Raw genomic sequence first — 20374 nt, forward strand, 5'->3', positions numbered from 1 at the left:
AAATGGATGAGTTGGCTCTATCTAGTTGACTTCAGATACAGATAATTCAACCATATAAACATTCTCTTGGAAAATAACTCCACAAAGGTAAATCCACTTACTCGTAAATGGGGGTGGGTTGGGGAGAGAATTTGAGTGTGAACACCTGGAACAAAAGCACTTTTTTTCCATTGAAAAATATCTTCCTGGGTTGATTTCTATAATGGTACATTTCCTCTTTATAAATCCTAGTCATCAATCATCAAGTTGTGTTTAATGAGCACCTGTGTAGATCATCGATTCCACAGTTCATCCTCAAAACTCAAATTTTGAGTTGCCCCTTGCTTTAAGAATTATAGTCCACCCCCAAGGCTTGTTCCTAGTTTGTTTGGCACCTTTTCTTCTGGCTGAACTTGAATCAAGGTGCAAGATTTCAGTGTCTTCTCTTATTCTCCTCTTCACCTTTCCTCGACTCCAAGGTCTCCCAACCTCAGCGTTATTGACATTTTGGGCCAAATAATTATTTGTTCTGAGGGTTGCCTTTGCATTGTAGGATGTTTGGCAGCATCCCTGGCCTCTAGCCGTTAGTTGCCATTAGCATCCGCTTCCCAGTTGTGATAACCAAAAAGTCTCCAAATAATGCCACATTTCCCTTTAGAAGTAGGGAGGGAGGAAAACCATTGCTGTAATCCATGAGGATCCCAAGACTCTGGAATCCTGCCAGGAATTACCTTGCCACTATTGGACATGGTCAAAGAAACTTGAGACCTGTGTGATTTACCCAAGTCAATGTTCTCAACCCTTGCTGCATTTTAGAATCACCTGAGATGTTTACAAAAGACCAACTGGGCACTAGTATTTTTTCAAAAGTTCCCCCAGGAAATTCAAATTTGTAGACACAATAGACAATCTCTGAACTAAACGTACTTAATAATCTTAATACTTACAAAAACCAACCAACCAACCAACAATGACCCAACAATTTTATTTCAAATAGGAAATATCCAGGTAGCTTCAAAGCAGGGAAAAAATCCCATATGTCCACAGACTGTAGAACATAAGTCATCAGAAACATTTCACATTTGCTTTCTGTTGTTCTCTTATCAGCACAAAGCAGTTGGGAAACCGAATGCCCTTGGGAATACTAGGCTTTTCGACAGTTTGAATGAAGGGGCATCCCTTGATATAGAGCATCCCCTGGTGCTTGTAACTCATAGACAGTGTTTTGTCAAAAGTAACATCTATTAGAGAACTTCAAGGGGAAAAGACTGAGCCAGAGGAAATCCCTTGAATGTAATGTTTGGTGCTGGCAGGAAGGAAGATCAAGACTTAGCAAGACCAGAGGTGGCTTAGGAAGGGAGGACTTCTGATAATGTTTTTCAAGCAAATGAAAGTTATGATTACATTGCTACCACTTTCCTTCATCTGTACTCAGTAAGTGTGGGAATAGACCCAGACAATGAGGGTCTTTGTATCTTAAGATTGAGGAACATTATATCTAGAGGTGTATATATTCTAGAAGCTGCCAATTCCACTTTGGCCAGCCAGGAAGATTTGACAAAGATTTTCAGCCAGCTCCTGATCTTCTGAAAGGTGGAGGAATGCATTAGATGATGTTCAACCTTCCATGTGCTCTTGGACAACTCAGCTTATCTTCCCTAAGATTTTGTTTCTTTATCTGAAAAATGGGCAATGTGGCATTTGCCTCAGATAGTCATTATGAGGATTAAATTAGAAAATGTGTGTGAAAGTGCCTTGTGAATTGTTAAGCCCAATAAGGCAATATTATCTTTTTGGAGACCTCCCACTCTGAAGATTCAGCTAGACCAGGATCCAGTGGCTTTCAGTTTTGGCTTCTAGGGCATGTGTAAAATAATGGACAAGCACAGTTGTTGATATAACTTGTCAAATGTCTGTTCTCAAGTGGGCAATTAGGAGAATACATTTGAGCTAAAAAGACAAAGTGATGTATTTTTCATGACTGAGGTTACAATTGTATTTTAGGTTATTATATACTAAAGACCAGGAAATTAATTGGTGTCCTCTAAAATGCAGGAGAGCAAAAGATTAATCTGATAAATGGTTTCCATTAAAAATTCCATTTGGCTTCTCAAATTCATCTTGTCTCCTGCAGTTTCTGAATGCCACAATGTCCTCCCCTTGTGCCTTCCAGCTGCATTCTCTTGCTCCCTACATCACTAGGTTTGGAGAATATGAGTTTTTATATAAATCCAGTAGCACAGCGTAACTAGAAGCTTAACCCATTAGCTCCCTAGTTCATGAATATGTTGACTGAAACCATGGTTTTGTCTTTCAATTTAGGGTTTGGTTGATACTCAGAATGTAATCTTTGTTGATATTGAAGAAAAGGGTTTTGGTGATAGCATTTCATACAGATAGTGCAGCTGAGAACACCCAAATGAGACTATCATCGAGATGTGAAGTTATTAGTGCTTACCTAGGAAGAATTCCCATCAACGATGAAATAAACAGGGCAGGAGAGAAGGCTGTTTCAGGGGACGGTCAGTGTTATCCTGGGGGGGGGGGGGGACACTGGTAGAGAAGTGGTCAGTGTTTCCAAACTTTTACTCAGATGTTTTTCCAATTAGGTGTCCCATATGGCTAGCAGACAAAACTGGGTGGATTCCACTTCAGGCTTACAAAAACACAGACACTTAGATGCCATCTTTCTGAAGAGAATCCCAAACTGATTGCAAATCCAGAACTGAGTATGCCACTACATGATGACACTGAGTTCATATTTCTCTGGTTTGTCCTCAGATTGTTCAGCCTTAAAGACTGAGTCAGGCTCTGGATGGTGGATTTCAATGACAAGAACATAGATGAGGCCTCCAATGACAGCACCAACCAAAGGGCCCACTACAGGAATCCACCAGAAGTTGTTTCCAGCTCTGAAATCAAACAAGAAATTAGTGATACATTTCTTGGCCTTCCTCCTGGTATTACTGTCTAGTTTTTCACTCGCTTGTTAGTCTTTCTCATGCTCATGGTTCCCTCTTAACTCAGCAAGATCTAAGTATAAGGAGGGGTCACTGCAGCATGGCAACTGTCATCCTTGATTTTCCACTACACCTGATTTCAGATGATCTATTTCCTTGTCCTACTAATATTTGTGGGATATTACATCTTATTTATTTTCCTTTTAGAAAATATAGTGCCGGAGCCCATGGTTAGGATTGAGGGCCCCTAAGAAAGTTCAGGTCAATTACTCAGGAAGTGCCTTTCCCTCATCCTGAAATAATGACGCCTGTGGATTATGAGTAGAATGTGGAGAGATTCCTGGGCATCACTCGTGTATGAGGACAATCAAACTAATCAATCAGGAAATGTTTTTCAATTAATGAATGAATTTTTAAAAAATCTAAGGTGGACGTGTGAATTGCCTACTAAATATAATTTAAATCCACACTTATTTTTTAAGGTCATAGCTTGAAGCTACCCTTTGATAAGGTTGTCATGCCATGACGCTCTTTCTTCCAGAAATCCTCAATGTCAGTACATTACAGCAAAGCTATGGTTCTGGGGAAAAGCAGGTATCTTTGTGAGTTGTCACCATCTTCTTTGGAGAGAGAAAATTCATGTAAATAATTTCTTAGAAAGGATCAGGAAAGCAAACAAAAGTATACAATATATTGTTTAAGGATATGTACATTTAAGATAAAAGTATTTTTAAAAAGCGGGAGAATGGCAAACACAAAAGTTCAGGATAAATGCAGAGGGGGTGGAAGACAAGAGGAGTCCCCAGAGGCATGTGAGAATTTCAGTGTTCTAGTTGGATTCTGGAAGGACCCAGAGCTGTTCTTTTCATCATTATGCTTAATAACTACACATATGTTCCATGTGGCCTTTTGTGTATCTCAAACTTTGATTAGAAAGAATGATAAAGGAAATAAGCAGGAAACAAGAACCCTGTCCTAGAATCCAGGAGACTAGGTCTAATCTCAAGATTATCTAGAAGGTCTTTGAGCAAATCAAACTCCTGTTCTCCACCGTGAGCTCCACTTCCTCCATCTGCATGGTCCTTTCTACCTGGAGCACCTAAGTTGTCTCTGAAGTCCTCCATCGCCCATGCAGAGTTGATGGAAGAGCACTGAGCCTGAGCACGGCAGCCACCAGATGTCACTCTTACAACATGGCAGTGAGGATGCTGCACTGCCGCTCTCACAGTGCCCTTCCCCAGGCCCCAAATCCAGATGGATTTTTCTAGAGGAGGCACATGGAGGGTGGCTGCTTCTCCCATTTGGCTGTAAAGACTTGAAGTCTTCTTTAGAGCTCAAAACATGAAGGGAGTATAAGCTACCTGTTGGGTCCATCATTTCCTTTTGTGGCAAATCTCTTCCTGTCATTCAGCAGATGAAGGTCCAAGATATCAGCCAGGGTGCATGTCCTCCTTTCACTGGCTGGAGACTTTTTCTTTTATCAGACTGGACATGTTGTGTGAGGTTCACAAGTCACAAATGGAGGTGCTCAGATGTGGTTACCTGCCTAGCCTAGTCCCATATGCACACAAATAGTGATCATTTGCACACTATGATTCGGGGGATGCTAAGAACATGTCTATGTTAACTGTCTAAAGGATCATCTTTAGAGATTCGTTACTTTGGGTCAACTATTTGAAAAATTTAATAATGCTCCTGAGAGCTTTCCCTGATTAAGTCATTAACATCTTAATGTGAATAAGTGGAGAGAACTTTGATGGGAAACATCTTAACATTTAAAGGAAAAACCAAGAGTCGGCCAGGGTCTTTTGACTCTTGCCCTCATCAGACCCTCTGGCACCTCACTGTCCCTGCCATCATTCCACTGCTTGCCATTCAGGGGTACATGGGGTCCTGGGAACAAGGTAGCCTTGTTTTTTCTCTAAGACCTTAGGTGTGGATCCAAGCTAGGGTATCTAATGAGGGATTTCCCTTGGATATATAACTCTGAGGAAATGAGACACTCTAAGAACACTTTGGAAGCCTGTTGTCCCTCAAAGGTTTTGAGGAGAACTTTTTGGTTGAGGAGTACCAGCCAACCCTGCTGTTTCCTAATGAGTTTCTGCTTCCTCACGCTCTCCTTTTTCAGTCAGTCCTATAGGATGATGTCAGATTAAGTTTGCTAAATTGACATTCTAAACCTGCCAAACTTGTACCCCAAATACTTTGCTACTCTCTATAACCTACAGAATAGGGAGCAGAAAAAAAAAAAAACAAAATTCTCATTCCGGGAGTCCAGGTCCTCTATGATCTGACAACTGCCCTTTCCAACTTTCTTTCTGCACCCTTCCAGTTAAACTAGATCACTTGTGATTTTAACATTGTGTCTTTAAATAAGGGTTCTCTCTGCCTGAGATATCCCCTCTGTTGCCTGTTTAAACATATCCAAATACTATAAATGCTCCCACTTCCACTCCCATAATTCTTAAATTTGGAGCTGTAGACCTCTAAACTCCTGGAGTTAATTCGTCAGATCTCTTTAATGGCACTTGACCACTTTAACCTTGTGTAAGAGCTTCTGCAATAACTTCTTAGAGTATAAATAAAACCGTGAAGGACAGAAACTAGGTCTTATCATCTTTAGCAGAGAGCCTTGAGTAAGAGATCAAGCAGCTGCGTGAATGAATAAATGAGTGCATAGAAGGGAAAAGATCCTGATGCTAGCTAGGGACATGGGACATTAGGTGATTCCAGCATTTTCCTCCACATGGGTTCTCCTAACATATACCTAACACAGCAAAGAGACATTGGGCAAGATCTCCGTCTGTTTCGGAACAACCACGTCTCTTGAACTTTAGAATGAATCGCCAAGGAGGACTCAAAGAGGGTGGGAGAAGAGCATGGTCTCCAAGACTGAGACTCTGGAAGGTGGAATTAAGGGAAACTCATGGGCTAATTCTGGGCTCTGGGAATAAGGAGATCCTTAGGATGTATGTTTTTGATGCTCCATTGGAAGGATACAAGAGATCCACCCTCGTTGGGGACATTTTCATGTTCTAGTTGTGATCATTCTAGGACAGAATTTCTCAACCACAGCCCTATTAACATTTTGGACTGAATAATTCTTTGTTGTGGGAGGTGTGCTCTGTGCATTGCAGGATGCTTAGCAGCATTCCTGGCCTCTACCCATTAGATGCCCATAGCATCTGCTTCCCCCAGCTCCAGCTGTGACAACCAAAAATGCCCGGGGGAACAGTTGCCCACCTCTGGTTGAGAACTGCTGTTCTAGGAAATTTATTGCATTGTCAATTTCTTGAGGACAGGGAATGTCGACTGAGTTGCTTTGCATCCTTCTACTCCTAGGAAGTGTCGACACATAGAAGTTATTCATTCTTTTATTCAATACCTTGTTATTGAGCCTTTCTATGAGCTACACCCTGTTCTAGGCACTGGGGATATACCAGGAGAAAGGCTGTCAAGGTACTCGTGGCACTTACACTCTTGATGCTCTGAGTGCTATCTGTGGTGGCAATCTCAATGGTACCAGTTATTTTAACTTCTTTTTCACGCTGGTGAAAGGCAGGCCAAACTCCAATGACTCTATGTCTAGGTCATCATTTGGGAACACTCATGTCCTTTGTTCTCACAGGAAACATTAACCTAGAATTTGCTCACACATGCTTTTCCTACTTTTCTCCATGGTAGAGCCCTGCTTCCTGATGAACCAAAGTGAGCTCCTTCCCTGCAGGGAGTTGCCATGGGTGGATGAGGATGCTCCTCTGTGACTGCATGCAGAGAAAGCAGGAAGGAGTGAAGGGGCAAAGTTTGTCCTAGAAGGTAGGTACCAACAGTTGGCATATTTCCTCAGCACATTCTGAAGTAGAAAGCGTGGAGTCTTGCCATTTCTGGGGCAGAGGCTCGATCTTACATCTGTCCTGTCAGGAAGTTCTTACTTCTATCTCCAGAAACAAGTCAGCTCTCACATTTGTAGTCATGTCTTTCCCAGCTTCCCTGGCAGTTACTAACTCGTTATCTGTGTTCCTGCAGCACTTTTAGGGGCTGCCAGAGCACTTATTATATTGCTCAAGGCGAGTGCTTTTGCTGATTTGAAATTTCCTTGCTTAGCGCAGTGACTAAAGCATAGATAATGCCCAAGAAATATCTGTGGAATAAATGCAGCACAGGTTGCGTGGTTCACGAGGAAGAGCCCCGTAGTGGCATCAGTGGATGCAAATTCTAGTCCAACTTTGTCACAAAGTGAATCTACAGACAAGTTATACAGCTAAAATGTTCACATAAAATCATATAGCAATTGAGGGATTATTATGTGGGACAGGTTTATCTCTATTGAATTTACCTAGAGCCGCCTCTCTTTCTCTCTCTCGCTCTCTCTCTCTCGCACACGTGCATGTACACACACAAGCACACACACACACACACACACACACACACAACACACACACACACACACACACAATCATGCCACAAAATACCAGTGCAGTGTCCCATGCTTATGACCAGAGTGTGCAGTTAACCTTGGCGCTGTCCTCTGAACTCCCCTGGATCTCCATGCCGAAGCCCCGCCCTGCTGGTAAGGTGCAGCATAACTCTGTCTCCTCCCCACCACTGTTACTTACCTGAAGACTTCAAACCCCCAGCCTGCCAAGGCAGTGAAAAGTCTGGGACTCAGGTCTCTAGCTGGGTTCATGGCACAGCCACTGTTCAGTCCCAAGGAGGAAGAAATGACAGTGATCAGGAGGCCGATGACAATGGGCTCTAGGCCTCTGGGGGCTCCCAAGTTTCTGGAGTCAAAAATGGCAAAGACGATCATGAGGAGTATTGTGGTAGCCACCACCTGGAGAGGGAGAAGTTGAGCCAGGGCTTTAGCCTGCATTCTGCTCACCTGCATGCCTCAAAACCATCCTTTCTTACTATTCTGCAATATTACAGTATTACTTTACTTATATTACAATATGCCTACTAATAACTGGCATGTACTGGGTGAGTAATTGTGCCAGTCTGTCTTCTTTCCACAACACTGTTTCCAAGATATTGTTTCTTTCCAAACAATATCAAATGTTAGGAAAAGGATATCGTTATTTCAGGCTTTTCTAATAGAGCTAAATAAGTACTATGCTTTCAAAAGGAAATTGAGCAATAATTTAGCAATATACATTCAAAAACATAAATTTATGTATACAATTTGATGCTGCTGGATATTTGAGAATTACCCCGTGGAAATAATCTAAAACATGGAAAAATCATTTTAAAATGTCCACTTTAGCAAAATTTATAGTACTGAAAAACTGGAAGCTTTTACTCTTTTTTTAGTCTACTACATAGCCATTAAAAACTATAAACATAAAAGCTATGTAGTAATATTTAAAAATGCTTATGACATTAAGTGAAAAAAAATTTGTATATGCCTTGTGTTTTCCACAGCTGTCCCTCAGTATCTGTGAGGGATTGCTTCCAGGACTTCCTGCAAGTACCAAAAATCCATGGGTGTTCAAGTCTCCAATATAAAATTGTGTATTATTTGTATATAACCTATGCACATCCTGCTGTATATTTTAAATCATCTCTAGATTATTATAATACCTAATATAATGTAAATATGTTATTGTTTAGGGAATAATGACAAGAAAAAAGTCTGTACATGTCCAATACAAATGCAATTTAAAAAATATTTGTGATCCATGGTTGGTTGAATCCATGGATGCAGAATACACAGATATGTAGGGTTGACTCTACTTAAAAACACACATAAAAGAAAACTTTTAAGACAATAAACAAAAATGATAATAGGTATTCTAAATTGGCCGATTATAGCTGGTTTCTATGTTATTTATTTCCCAAACTACTGTTTAACAGTTAAATGATAGCCATTATTTATTGAATATTTATTATATGCCAGGTACTTTGTATGCTTTATCTCATTAAAACTTCACAGTAGGGGCCGGGTACGGTGGCTCACACCTGTAATCCCAACATTTTGGGAGGTCGAGGCAGGCGGATGATGAGGTCAAGAGATCGAGACTATCCTGGCTAACATGGTGAAACCCCGTGTCTACTAAAAATACAAAAAATTAGCCAGGCGTGGTGATGGGCGCCTGTAGTCCCAGCTACTGGGGAGGCTGAGGCAGGAGAATGGTGTGAACCTGGAAGGCAGAGCTTGCAGTGAGCCGAGATCACGCCACTGCACTCCAGCCTGGGCAATAGAGCGAGATTCCATCTCAAATAAATAAATAATTAATTAATTAATTAAAATAAAATAAAAACTTCATAGTAATGCTGTGACGTAAATCCTGTTATTATTCTCAGTTTATACATAAGAAAATTTCAGTAGAACAAGGTTAAGACACTTGTCCAATGTCAAACTTGTAAGAGGAAGAATCATGATGGGAACCAGGCAACTGATTTTAAAGTTTAAGTTCATTATCATTTCATCTGCTTTCCAAAATAATCATGTTAAAATAATTTTTAATATTAAAAGACACAGGTTCCCCCAAGAGCACTCTTCTGTGGAAAGCCTTCTCCAACTCTCTCTTGCAGAGTAAAACCTCCCGCCTCTGGGCTTCCATGACATTCTGACTTTACTTCTATCACTGTCCTTGTCACTCTGCAAAAGAATATCTGTTTACTTGTTAGATTGAGCCTCAGGCTCTGACCTCATTGAAGAAGGAAGAGCATAGAGCTGTACGTGGCTAAGTAGGTGCCCAGTAAATAGTTATTGGGTGAATAAGTGATTGATTATTAACTAAACCAAGGAATATGTTTTGACAATATTTAGAGCTAAGCAATTTAGTAATCTTGAGATAAAGTGACCCGAAAATATGGTCATAATGACCAAGAACTCTGTTGGGTGTTGACTGACTGATAACTGGTAATTTTTGGAACTCTCTCCAAAGCCTAAGGAATACAGAGAGCCTTCAGAGTTTGCTGATGGTTACAGCATCAGGGTTTTCTAATATTTGCTTTTTCTACTTGACTATGTACACAATAATGGACTTAGAAATCACAGACCTTAGAGAAATTGCAAACTCACTCTGAGACAAGGACACAATGAAGAAAGCTCAGGATATGGTATGCAGGTCAGCATTGATCAAGATACAGCTTTGAGAGACTGAGGCAGGCAGATTATGAGGTCAGGAGTTCGAGACCAGTCTGGCCAACATGGTGAAACCCTGTCTCTACTAAAAATACAAAAATTAGCCAAGAGTAGTGGCTCACACTGGTAATCCCAGCTACTTAGAAGGCTGAGGCAGGAGAATTGCTTGAACCTGAGAGGCAGGGGTTGCAGTGAGCTGAGATCATGCCATTGCACTCCAGCCTGGGCCACAGGCTCAGTCTCAAAAAAAAAAAAACTTAGATAAAAACACCAAAATAACCAAAATTGTTGTAGCTCTTCTATGCTCTCTGCTTCAAATTTCTATTATAATATGGCTCCTATACTCCAGTTTCTTATCTAATTATATATTTTTTCTTTTATTTTCTTCTTTTTTTTTGCCCAGGCTGAAGTGTAGTGGTGCGATCATAGCTCACTGCAGCCTCCAGCTCCTGGGTGCAAACTATCCTCCCACCTCAGCCTCCCAAGTAGCTGGGACTACAGGTGAGCACCACCACACCTGGCTAATTGTTGTATTTTTGGTAGAGACAGGGTTTTGCCAGGTTGCCCAGGCTGGTAGTGAACTCCTGGGCTCAAGTTGACTTGTCCACCTTAGCCTCCCAAAATGCAGGGATTAAGATGTGAGCCACCATGGCCAGCCCTATCTAATTATATCTTACTTTGCATTGTTCCCTTGTTCAATGCTCTTCAACTAGATTCTAAATTTCTGGGCAGATACTGTTTATAATGCATTTTTCTCACATTTTTCTTTTTATCCTCATAAGTAACTTCATGAAGGCTCATGTTACCCCCATTTTACAAGTGAAAAACTTGTGACCCAAAAAGTTCAGTACTTTTCTGAAACCATGCAGGAAGTTGGAGGCAGAACAGCTATTTTAATTCAAGCATTCAGACTCTGCATCTTGGATCTTTACAACTCACGTTTGCTTGTCAGTCTTTCAAGCTCCAGACACAGGGTCAAGCACATGGTGAGTTTTTAATAAACGCTTGTTGCCTGTTTGATTTATTGATGAAAGTGTAAAGTAAAAAAGCTAAGGGCATGAGGGCATAGTTTTTCATCCATACATTGAATGGAGATGGGCAGAGCTGATGAACTGGAACATCCATTTTATACACATGCCCATTCTGATCTGCTCCACTGTATAAACCTGATCATAGAAGCAGAACTTAGAGATACTGAAAAACATAGCCTTCCTTCCACTGCACTAACCAAGATGACCAGCAGCCTTCTTGGGACACCGTAAGGGAAGAAGAGTCTTTTGAGTTGACAATGTTAGTCCTGCCACAAGCTGACCAAATAGGTGTGCTATTGGTTACACCACAGTATGCCTGGGTGCCAGAAGCTTGTTTAAATGTCAATAATGCAGAGGTACTTCTAGCCACCTTGACAGTTTAAATAAATAAACCTATGTACATGGTGAGACGGAGAGGACTGATGATACCCTAGGCTCAGCTACCACCCTTCACAGTCCCTTTGATTTGAAATAGAAATGTCTTCTCTTGTGGCCTCCACACTTAGACCACATGTTAAAAGAGACAACAGTGAAGTGAACTCCATTCGTGTCTACAGGGGTTGAAACGTTTAGTCATTCATTCTTTTCTGAATCTCAACTTATGGGAACAAGTGTATGTATTAAAGAGGAAGGAGAAAACTTTTCTGGTGGTATCAGCTTCCTGCAAAGGTAAAACGATTATCAAGAAAGCTTGGGTTATGCCCAGCAACCCTTGCCGTTGGAAATACAATCTCTCCTTTCTGATTGGTCTCTAATTCTCCAATGTATTTCCCTTATAAGAGCATATCTTTTCACCAAAGTTAAGTCTTTGTTGAATTTACACTTACTTGATCTGCAAATGCATTCGCCAAAGACAGATACGGAGCTGGATATGTTGCAAAAATGTGTGCTGTTGCATTTTCTCCCACGATCAGCAGTTTTCCACCAGCAAAGGACATAAGTCCATCTATGAAAGACAAAACTCCAGCACATTAGTGTTCTCTGGGAAGAGTTGAAGGAGGCCTATGCCAGGCCTTCTACTAAACAACCAGTCACTCAGGTTGAGCTTGGCATAGCTGTGTCATTTGTCTCTCTCTACTTCTGAGGAATGATAGTTTTAGGAATGCCCATGTGAATCCCAGGATGGAGGGTCAAAGGAAGAAGGCCCTTGGCCTCTCTGAATGGCCCACTCTAAACTTGGACAAATTCTTCTTCAATAGGGTCCTGGGGATGAATTCTCTTTTGTGGTAATTCTTGGACTTTTCAAGCTCAACTGAAAGCCAAAGCAGGGCTTGGTCTTGCTCTAGGAAGAATTTGTACTTCCCAGAGGGCTCTCAGTAACCCCTAATACCACTCCAGAATTTAAGGGTGTTGCAGTATACTGAAGACGCCCTTAGAGCTAGGGGTATGGCAGCCACTGCCACAGCCAGCACTGACCCCAGGCCATTCTTGCCATAGCAGTGGGCTCTGAATTTCCTGTGTGGCCTTGAATTCCCTTTTAGCCCTTTTAGACTCTAATTCTCAGAGAGACACTCTATGGGGAAAAGTCCCTTTCCATAACCTATTTGTCTTTTTCTTTTTTTTTTTTCCTTTTTTATTTTTTTTGGAGACAGGGTTTCTCTCTGCTGCCCAGGCTGGAGTACAATGGCGTGATCCTGGCTCACTGCAGCCTTGATCTGGGCTCAAGCAACCTTCTCACCTCAGCCTCCTGAGTACCTGGGACTACAGATGTGAGTTACCACACCTGGCTTATTTTTAATTTTTTTTTTTTTTGAAGAGACAAGCTATCCCTATGTTGCCCAGGCTGGTCTTGAACTCCCGGGCTCAAACGATCCTCCTGCTTCTGCCTCCCAAAGTTTTGGGATTACAGGTGTGAGCCACCACACACCTAGTCCTCCATGACTTCCTAAGGCCTTCAGTTTGGGAGTCATAATGTATTAAGTCTTACCTTGGGTTAGAAGGAAGGAGCTGCTTTAACAGTTGATTTCATGGAAACACCAAGGTGTTTTAGTTTGAAAGGCCTCGAGAGTCATGTAATTCAATTTTCTCATGTTCCAGAGGAGGAAACTGAGGCTAGTCAGATCAGATATTTAAGTCGCACAGGTATTTACTGAACAGCTAGAACTAAAGTCTGGTCTTCTATCACCAGTACTGTGTTTTTCCCAAGGACTGTTGCGGAGTGGAAGCCCTGGCTGTTTGATAGAAGGACAATGAGGCTCCCACCCACCCACATCTCTGCTGTGTCTCTTCCTTCAGAGATATCATCCCAGAGTCCTTCTCTCAATACTTACTGGTCACACCTTTGCCACCAGAAAACACCTCCTTTCCCAGCCAAATCAGAGACAGCAGTGGGGAAGCCACTGGCCTATTGTTTGTTGTATGGATGTTCATGTTGTAGTTCTGGCTTGGCACAAAGATAGGCTTTCTTTAAGTTCTGCTTCCCATTTAAGATACGACCATTTTCATCAAGAGGATTCGTGAATTTGCTGGAACGGTAATGTGGCCTCATTTTCTCAAATTTAGAACTTCCTGTCACTTGTAGAACGCTTCCTGTCCTTGCTTTTTCTCACCTGTGCCTACCAAGTAATTCTGACTTTCAAATTATGCCCAGCTCTTCCTAATCTTAAGACTCAGGGACTTTACTCACCATAGTAAATGCCAAAGAGGGTTGCAGCCCCCGCAAAGGCTCCCAAGAACTGGGCTCCCACATAAAATGGCAATTTGGACCATTTCATCCGTCCAAAGAGACACATTGCAAAAGACACAGCTGGATTGACGTGGCCACCTGCAAAGAAGGGAAGATTGGAGAAGTGAGAAGGCAAGTTAAGATGAAGAATATACAGAAAACCATCTAGAGATCTCAGGTGGAATTCAGTCTTCTAGGTAGAGAACTACTGCCTGTGAGGAGAAACAGGGGTGTGTATGCACATGAAACAGAGAGTGTGTGTATCTGAGCAGGGAGAGAGGGAGGACTGATCATTTTCTTTTCTTTTTTTTTTTTTTTTTTGAGATGGAGTCTCACTCTGTCACCCTGTAGTGAAGTGGCTGGATCTCAGCTCACTGCAAGTTCCGCCTCCCGGGTTTATGCCATTCTCCTGCCTCAGCCTCCCGAGTAGCTGGGACTACAGGCGCCCACCACCTCGCCCGGCTAGTTTTTTGTATTTTTTTTGGTAGAGACAGGTTTTACCGTGTTAGCCAGGATGGTCTCGATCTCCTGACCTCGTGATCCACCCCTCTCGGCCTCCCAAAGTGCTGGGATTACAGGCTTGAGCCACCACGCCTGGCCAGGACTGATCATTTTCATGGCATCCTTGGATAACTGTTTAGAATGTTTATCTTGATGAAAGGAGAGTCAGGTATAAAAAGAAACTTGATGTGCTCAAGTGGCTCTTTATTAATAGGGTTATATCCCTCTGTCTATAAAGCAATCACCCCAAACAGATTGATTTAGCTATTAACTTCAATATCTTTCAAAAGTCAATATGCTTATCCAATATATGTATAGGATTTAAATCTATATCTAGCAATTTCTCAGGCCATGACCAGAGGATATAAAAACAAGCTCAAAAGAGATGTATCTTTAAGGGAAAATGACCGTGAGTTGCTGAGGGTGGGGGCATAGTTGATTTTGAGGTGGTCACAGAGTTTGAGTGGCTAGTTCTCAGTTCCTCTGCATAAACAATGCATTTCTGTCATACACAGAAATGTAGCAACCCTTTCCTGAGCCCAACCCAGGCTCCAGCTAGAGAAATCAGCTTCCTTGACTTGCATCCAGCCATAAAATCAAATGGAGAGTTTGCTCTGTGGTTGGTCTCTAACATCTCCAGCTGGCTTTGCTAGTAACAACAAGAGCAGCATTTATCAAATACTTGCCAGACACTATTGTAGGGGTAGTAGGTGCATTTGATCCCCTTAAGAACCCAATGAGATGGGTACTACTCCAGTTAACAGATGAGAAAACTGAGGCATGGACGGAAAGTAAGTTTCTTAAGGCTACATGATCAGTAAGTGGAAGAACCAGGATTCAAATTCAGGTTGATCTGAATTCTAGAGCCTATATTTTCTGCTATACCACTTCCAGACCATCGTCACTGTGTTTATAAAGCCTTCTCTGCTTTCGTGGGCAGAAAAATAAATGAAGAATTTTTAAAAATTGTCTGAGCATATAGGCTCACTTCCTAGTGAAAACAGATGTTCATTTGAGGAAGACAGATGACATTTTGTGTGGAGGGGGAATCAGAGACACCACATTGAGATGTGGACTTTCAGGCTGTGGACTTAGTTGTAAACAAAGGAGAGACGATGGTGGTGATGATGATGCTGCTGATCCTACACAGAACCAAAAGGTGCACTTGTTTCTAGAAGCCTTTACCACTCCCTGTGGAGAAAGCTATGCTTTTTCCAAGTCTACAGGACAAAGTGGATTTGCAGTGGGTAGGGGGATTCTGGCTACTGGCTAAGCCACAAGGGTCCTTTCCTCACCTGCCCCTGCCACTCAGTGGCTACTGTGAGTGAGAAAATGCCAGTGTATTGAAGCACGGATGATTTCCTAAAGCATTATAAACACTTCAACTGTTGGGTTTTCTTTTTCAGTGCAGGAGAGCCACAATTCTGGAGACTAGCAGTACACCTTACCAGGGAAGGCTAGAAACAGAGGTTAGGAGGGAGTAGGGGGCACACAGGGCAGTGGGAAGTTCCTCTTCTCCCAGAAGCTTCCTGCAGAGTAGCTACCTCCAGCTGCCTGGAGGTAGCCATTGTGAAAGGAAAACGGGCAGGGGGCCAGGCGCAGTGGCTCATGCCTGTAATGCCAGCACTTTGGGAGGCCGAAGTGGTTGTATCACGAGGTCAGGAGTTTGAGACTAGCCTGCCCAACATGGTGAAACCCCGTCTCTACGAAAAATAGAAAAAAATTAGCTGGGCGTGGTGGCAGGTGCCTGTATTCCCAGCTACTCGGAGGCTGAGATGGGAGAATTGCTTGAACCCAGAAGGTGAAGGCTGCAGTGAGCCAAGATGGTGCCACTGCACTCCAGCCTGGGCAACAAGAGTGGAACTCCGTCTCAAAAAAAAAAATTAGCTGGGCATGGTGGCTCGCACCTGTAATCCCAGCTACTCAGGAGACTGAGGCAGGAGAATTGCTTGAACCCAGGAGACAGAAGTTGCAGTGAGCAGAGATTGTGCCACTGCTGTCCAACCTGGGTGACAAAAAAAAAAAAAAAAAAAAAAAAAAAAGAACAAGGGGGCTGTAAGGGATCACCTCCAATCTAACTCCCTTGAGTTTCGTCTACCAGTGGGAGATCTCTTTGTTTAACAATTTCCTCTTGCAAAATAAAATTTCCCATAAGTAGGTTTCTGTTTGTTAGCTCCTTCTAAGCATCTTGAGGCTGGAACTATTATTTACCTTGGACCTCACATGATGCAAGGCATTTAGTAGGTGTTCAATATAAAAGCTGAAGAAATAGGCTGGGCGTGGTGGCTCAAGCTTGTAATCTCAGCACTTTGGGAGGCCAAGGTGAGTGGATCACGAGGTCAAGAAATCAAGATCATCCTGGCCAACATGGTGAAACCTTGTCTCTACTAAAAATACAAAAATTAGCTGGGCGTGGTGGCACACACCTGTAGTCCCAGCTACTTGGGAGGCTGAGGCAGGAGAATCGCTTGAACCTGGGAGGCAGAGGTTGCAATGCTCCGAGATTGTGCCACTGCTCTCCAGCCTGGCGACAGAGTGCAACTCCATAAAGAAAAAAAAAAAAGGTTGAAGAAATAATCAGAGGCCTTATTTAGATAGCTCAGACTACAGAGATCTACAGAGGAAAAAAAGTTGCTTGGGGATCAGAAAGGGTATGTCTGGAAGGGTACTTTGCAAAGCAATGAGGAAAAGGGCTGGAAAGGAGGCAGAAAGGTTCAGAAAGAGAGGTGGACAAGTGGCACCCTGATGCCTCTGGTTAGAGGCCAAGTGGCTGCTAGAAATTTCTCCCTGTAGAGATGAGTGGTCACCCCGGCTTATCACAAGGACAAGGCAGAGCAGTGTATTGGAAAGAACATGAGAACTAGAGTCAGTGCACTCAACTCTTGGCTTTGCCAAGCTTGCTGGGACAATCAGATTATTCACATAAAGGGTCCACGGGCACAGCTGGAGCCCACAGGGCACAAGATGAAAGTCTTAGGTGAGCAGAGGGAACCCCTTCAATGTTCTATTCTATGCATATCCTTTCCTTCTCCCCACCCATACACAATCCTGTGATCAAGATAACCCTATATTTTATTTGTTGTGAAAACAAGGCTATTTGCTTTTTCAATAAGTTTATTTTAGTCATAAAATGCTACATCAAGAGCAATTACCATTAGCCTAAATGCTTTGTGCAGGATGCTACATAATTAGGGTATTACGACCTCTGATTGACTGGATTTGACTGGAACATTCCCAGGGGAGCAGGATGCTGTAACTTCTTTACAATAAGGTGATGTTTTATATTTAAAAGACAAATATCTGCTGACCTCGCTAGTCGGTGACCACAAAATGGGATCCCATTTATGCCCAGTATAGATTGGTTACTTTTGGAATTTTCAAGCAGATCTTACAAACCAGTATGTGCCCACAAACCAGTATGTTAGCTGCAGCCACAATGAGAAAGTCACCTCACACACACAATCCTCTCCTATTCCTGTACCTGCTGAAGCTGATATTGATCCTGTTGTCCACACAGATGTCATGATGGGCCAGTGTGTTGTGCTGCATGTTCCCAAAAAGTTCCCAAAGCCACCAGTTCTCAAGGAGCCTGAACTGTGCTAGATTCCAGAGATAGAATGGTAAGGACTGCCTTTCCAAGCCAATGTTACCATTTTCCAGCCAGTCACAGATACAACTCTATTTGTATTTTAGGGTGTCATAGTTGCTCATAAACATTGTGGTCAGGTCCTGACTCTCACCCAGAAGCACAGCTTCTACTGAAAGAAGTCCCATCAGTTTTGGTCCTTACTCTTCTAACTCTAGGGACTCAACCCCAGTTTAGGGGCCACAGAAGACTTCATACCATTTCTTCACTCCTTCTTCCTGCTGGTTCTTTCCCTTTTTCCCTCCTACAGTGACTGCAGAAATCCCCAGGTATATCAATGGACACAAACAGATATGGATTGCAGTGGTGAAGGGTGTTAACAACAGTGGTAGGGTCTGGGGCCAACTAATTCTAAGTATCTACTTGATGTTCAGTTCAGGGTGTTATGCAGGCAAAATACTCCAAAACCATGTCTCTACCTAAAAAAAGGCTGAAAATATGGCTACATCTACATTACCTGGTGAACGCAGTGGGAGCTTATAGGGGAAGCAGTTAAGCCTTGGCATATTTAGGGCAGTCCCCTGGTTTTTCTTGTGCTCTTCTTGGAGTTTGCCTTGAGGTAAGCAGTACAGTGCTGGGATCACAGCAAAAGCTGGACAAGAGTTTGAATGAAGACACTGTGCATGCTAACAAATCACATATCCAGGAATCTGGGGGGTCAAGGCTGCAATGGGCTGTGATCCCACCACCACAGTTCAGTCTGGGCAACAGAGTGGGACTCTGTCATAACCTGGACCGCCTTTGGATCTGAGTCTGGCTGGAATATGGAAAGGGTGCTAGCCCGTCAATGGCCATTCCAGGTGCACAGCCCAAGGAGCTCCCAGGGAGTCTAAGCAATTGTTCTTCAGTGCTACAAAGGCAGTATTTGCTACCAGGCCAGCCAGCTTAACTGCAGGATCCTCTGCCCAACTAACCTGCTTGTAATGCCCTTCTCATAATAGAGCGCTGGAAATGCTGTGTAAGAATGGGAATGTGTTGGCTGGGTGTGGTGGCTCATCCCTGTAATCCTAGCACTTTGGGAGGCTGAGGCAAGTGGATCACTTGAGTCCAGGAGTTCAAGACCAGCCTGGGCAACATGGCAAGACACTGTCTCTACAAAAAAATACAAACATTAGCTGGGTGTGGTGGCTCGTGCCTGTAGTCCTAGCTACTCGGAAGACTGAGGTGGCCGAAGGTAGAATTGCTTGAGCCTGGGAGGTCAAGGCTGCAGTGAGCTGTGATCCCACCACCACACTCCAGCCTGGGCAACAGAGTGAGACTCTGTCTTAAAAAACAAAAAACGGGCAGGGTGCAGTGGCTTACACTTGTAATCCCAGCACTCTGGGAGGCTGAGGCAGGTGGATCACCTGAGGTCAGGAGTTCGAGACCAGCATGGCCAACATGGTGAAACCCTGTCTCTACTAAAAATACAAAATAATTAGCCAGGTGTGGTGGTGTATGCCTGTAATCCCAGCTACTCGGGAGGCTGAGGCAGGAGAATCGCTTGAATCCAGGAGGCGTAGGTTGCAGTGAACCAAGATTGAGCCATTGTGTTCCAGCCTGAGGGGAAAAAGCGAGACTCCTTCTAAAACAAAACAAAACAAAACAAAAAACAAACAAACAAACAAAAAATGAGGATGTGCGCTTCACTGTCACGCAGATCATGTGAACCTGGGCCAAATCTTGGCTCTGCCTCTTTACCAGCTGCAGGGCTTCCAGTTATTTACTGACTCCCTCTCAGTAGGGATTTATTTGTAGAATGGAGACAGTAATACCCACCTCAGAGTGCTGTTGTAAAGGAGAGGGAGATAAAGGCAGTCTGGCATTTAGCACAGTGCTCAGCATACATGGTTTCTCAGTACCCTTTCTTCTCTTATCACCAAGTCTTGACTCAATGCTCTTAGGATCCACACCAGGCTGCTGAAAGATTCTGAGTGTTTTTGGTAACCAGATCATTTCCACAGTCACTTCCTAAGTCCCTAGACTGCATTAAATTATCATCATTTCATTTTGTTTCTGAGAACCATGTGAATGGCTTCTAATCAGTTTACTCCTCAGGGCAGGATTAGACTAAGACCTTGTAGATCAGATCTACATGTCCATGAAAGCACCATCCATTTTGCAAGAGACCCAGACTCTTCCTGTTTACTATAGATAAAGGTCCAGGACTTGCCTCTGTTGGAGTGACCTTCACTGAGCTATTCACAGGGTATCTGGGAGTTGGATTCCAAATGTGGGCTAGAGCAAGTAAAAAAATCCCATTGACTGGTGGAGAATAAGATGCAGCAGCCAGACTTAGGAATGAATCCTTTATGAGCTCTAACCCCCATTTCTGTCTCTTGTTAAATGTTGCCTTTGCATAAGTTACTTACCATTGGTTGGTGATTTTAATTTTATCTATACAAATTTAATTTTATCTATAAAAATGGGATCCAATACACACTTTTGCAGGATTTTTAAGATATAAATAAATTTAGGTATGTGTAGCACTCAGCACTGTGCTGCCACATTGGAGTGCTTGAA

General features: G+C 42.8%; 1 protein-coding gene across 2 annotated transcripts in view; it reads right to left on the reverse strand.

Moving 5' to 3' along the window:
• Positions 1 to 945: 945 nt before the first annotated feature.
• The window catches only part of AQP9 (aquaporin 9), a 49292-nt gene continuing 29863 nt past the window's right edge, over positions 946 to 20374 (reverse strand). Inside the window, exons 3-6 of one of the 2 annotated variants that reach the window (XM_033189971.1) lie at positions 13687 to 13824; positions 11888 to 12006; positions 7556 to 7773; positions 946 to 2891 (exon numbers count right to left, since the gene is read on the reverse strand). In XM_033189971.1, the coding sequence (XP_033045862.1) occupies positions 2717 to 2891; positions 7556 to 7773; positions 11888 to 12006; positions 13687 to 13824 (650 nt within the window). In that variant the 3' untranslated portion in view covers positions 946 to 2716. The remainder of the gene's footprint in view (positions 2892 to 7555; positions 7774 to 11887; positions 12007 to 13686; positions 13825 to 20374) is intronic. The other variant, XM_033189972.1, reaches the window with a different exon arrangement.

Source organism: Trachypithecus francoisi, unplaced genomic scaffold, assembly GCF_009764315.1.
Source record: "Trachypithecus francoisi isolate TF-2019V2 unplaced genomic scaffold, Tfra_2.0 Lachesis_group3, whole genome shotgun sequence".
Classification (NCBI taxonomy): Eukaryota; Metazoa; Chordata; class Mammalia; order Primates; family Cercopithecidae; genus Trachypithecus; species Trachypithecus francoisi.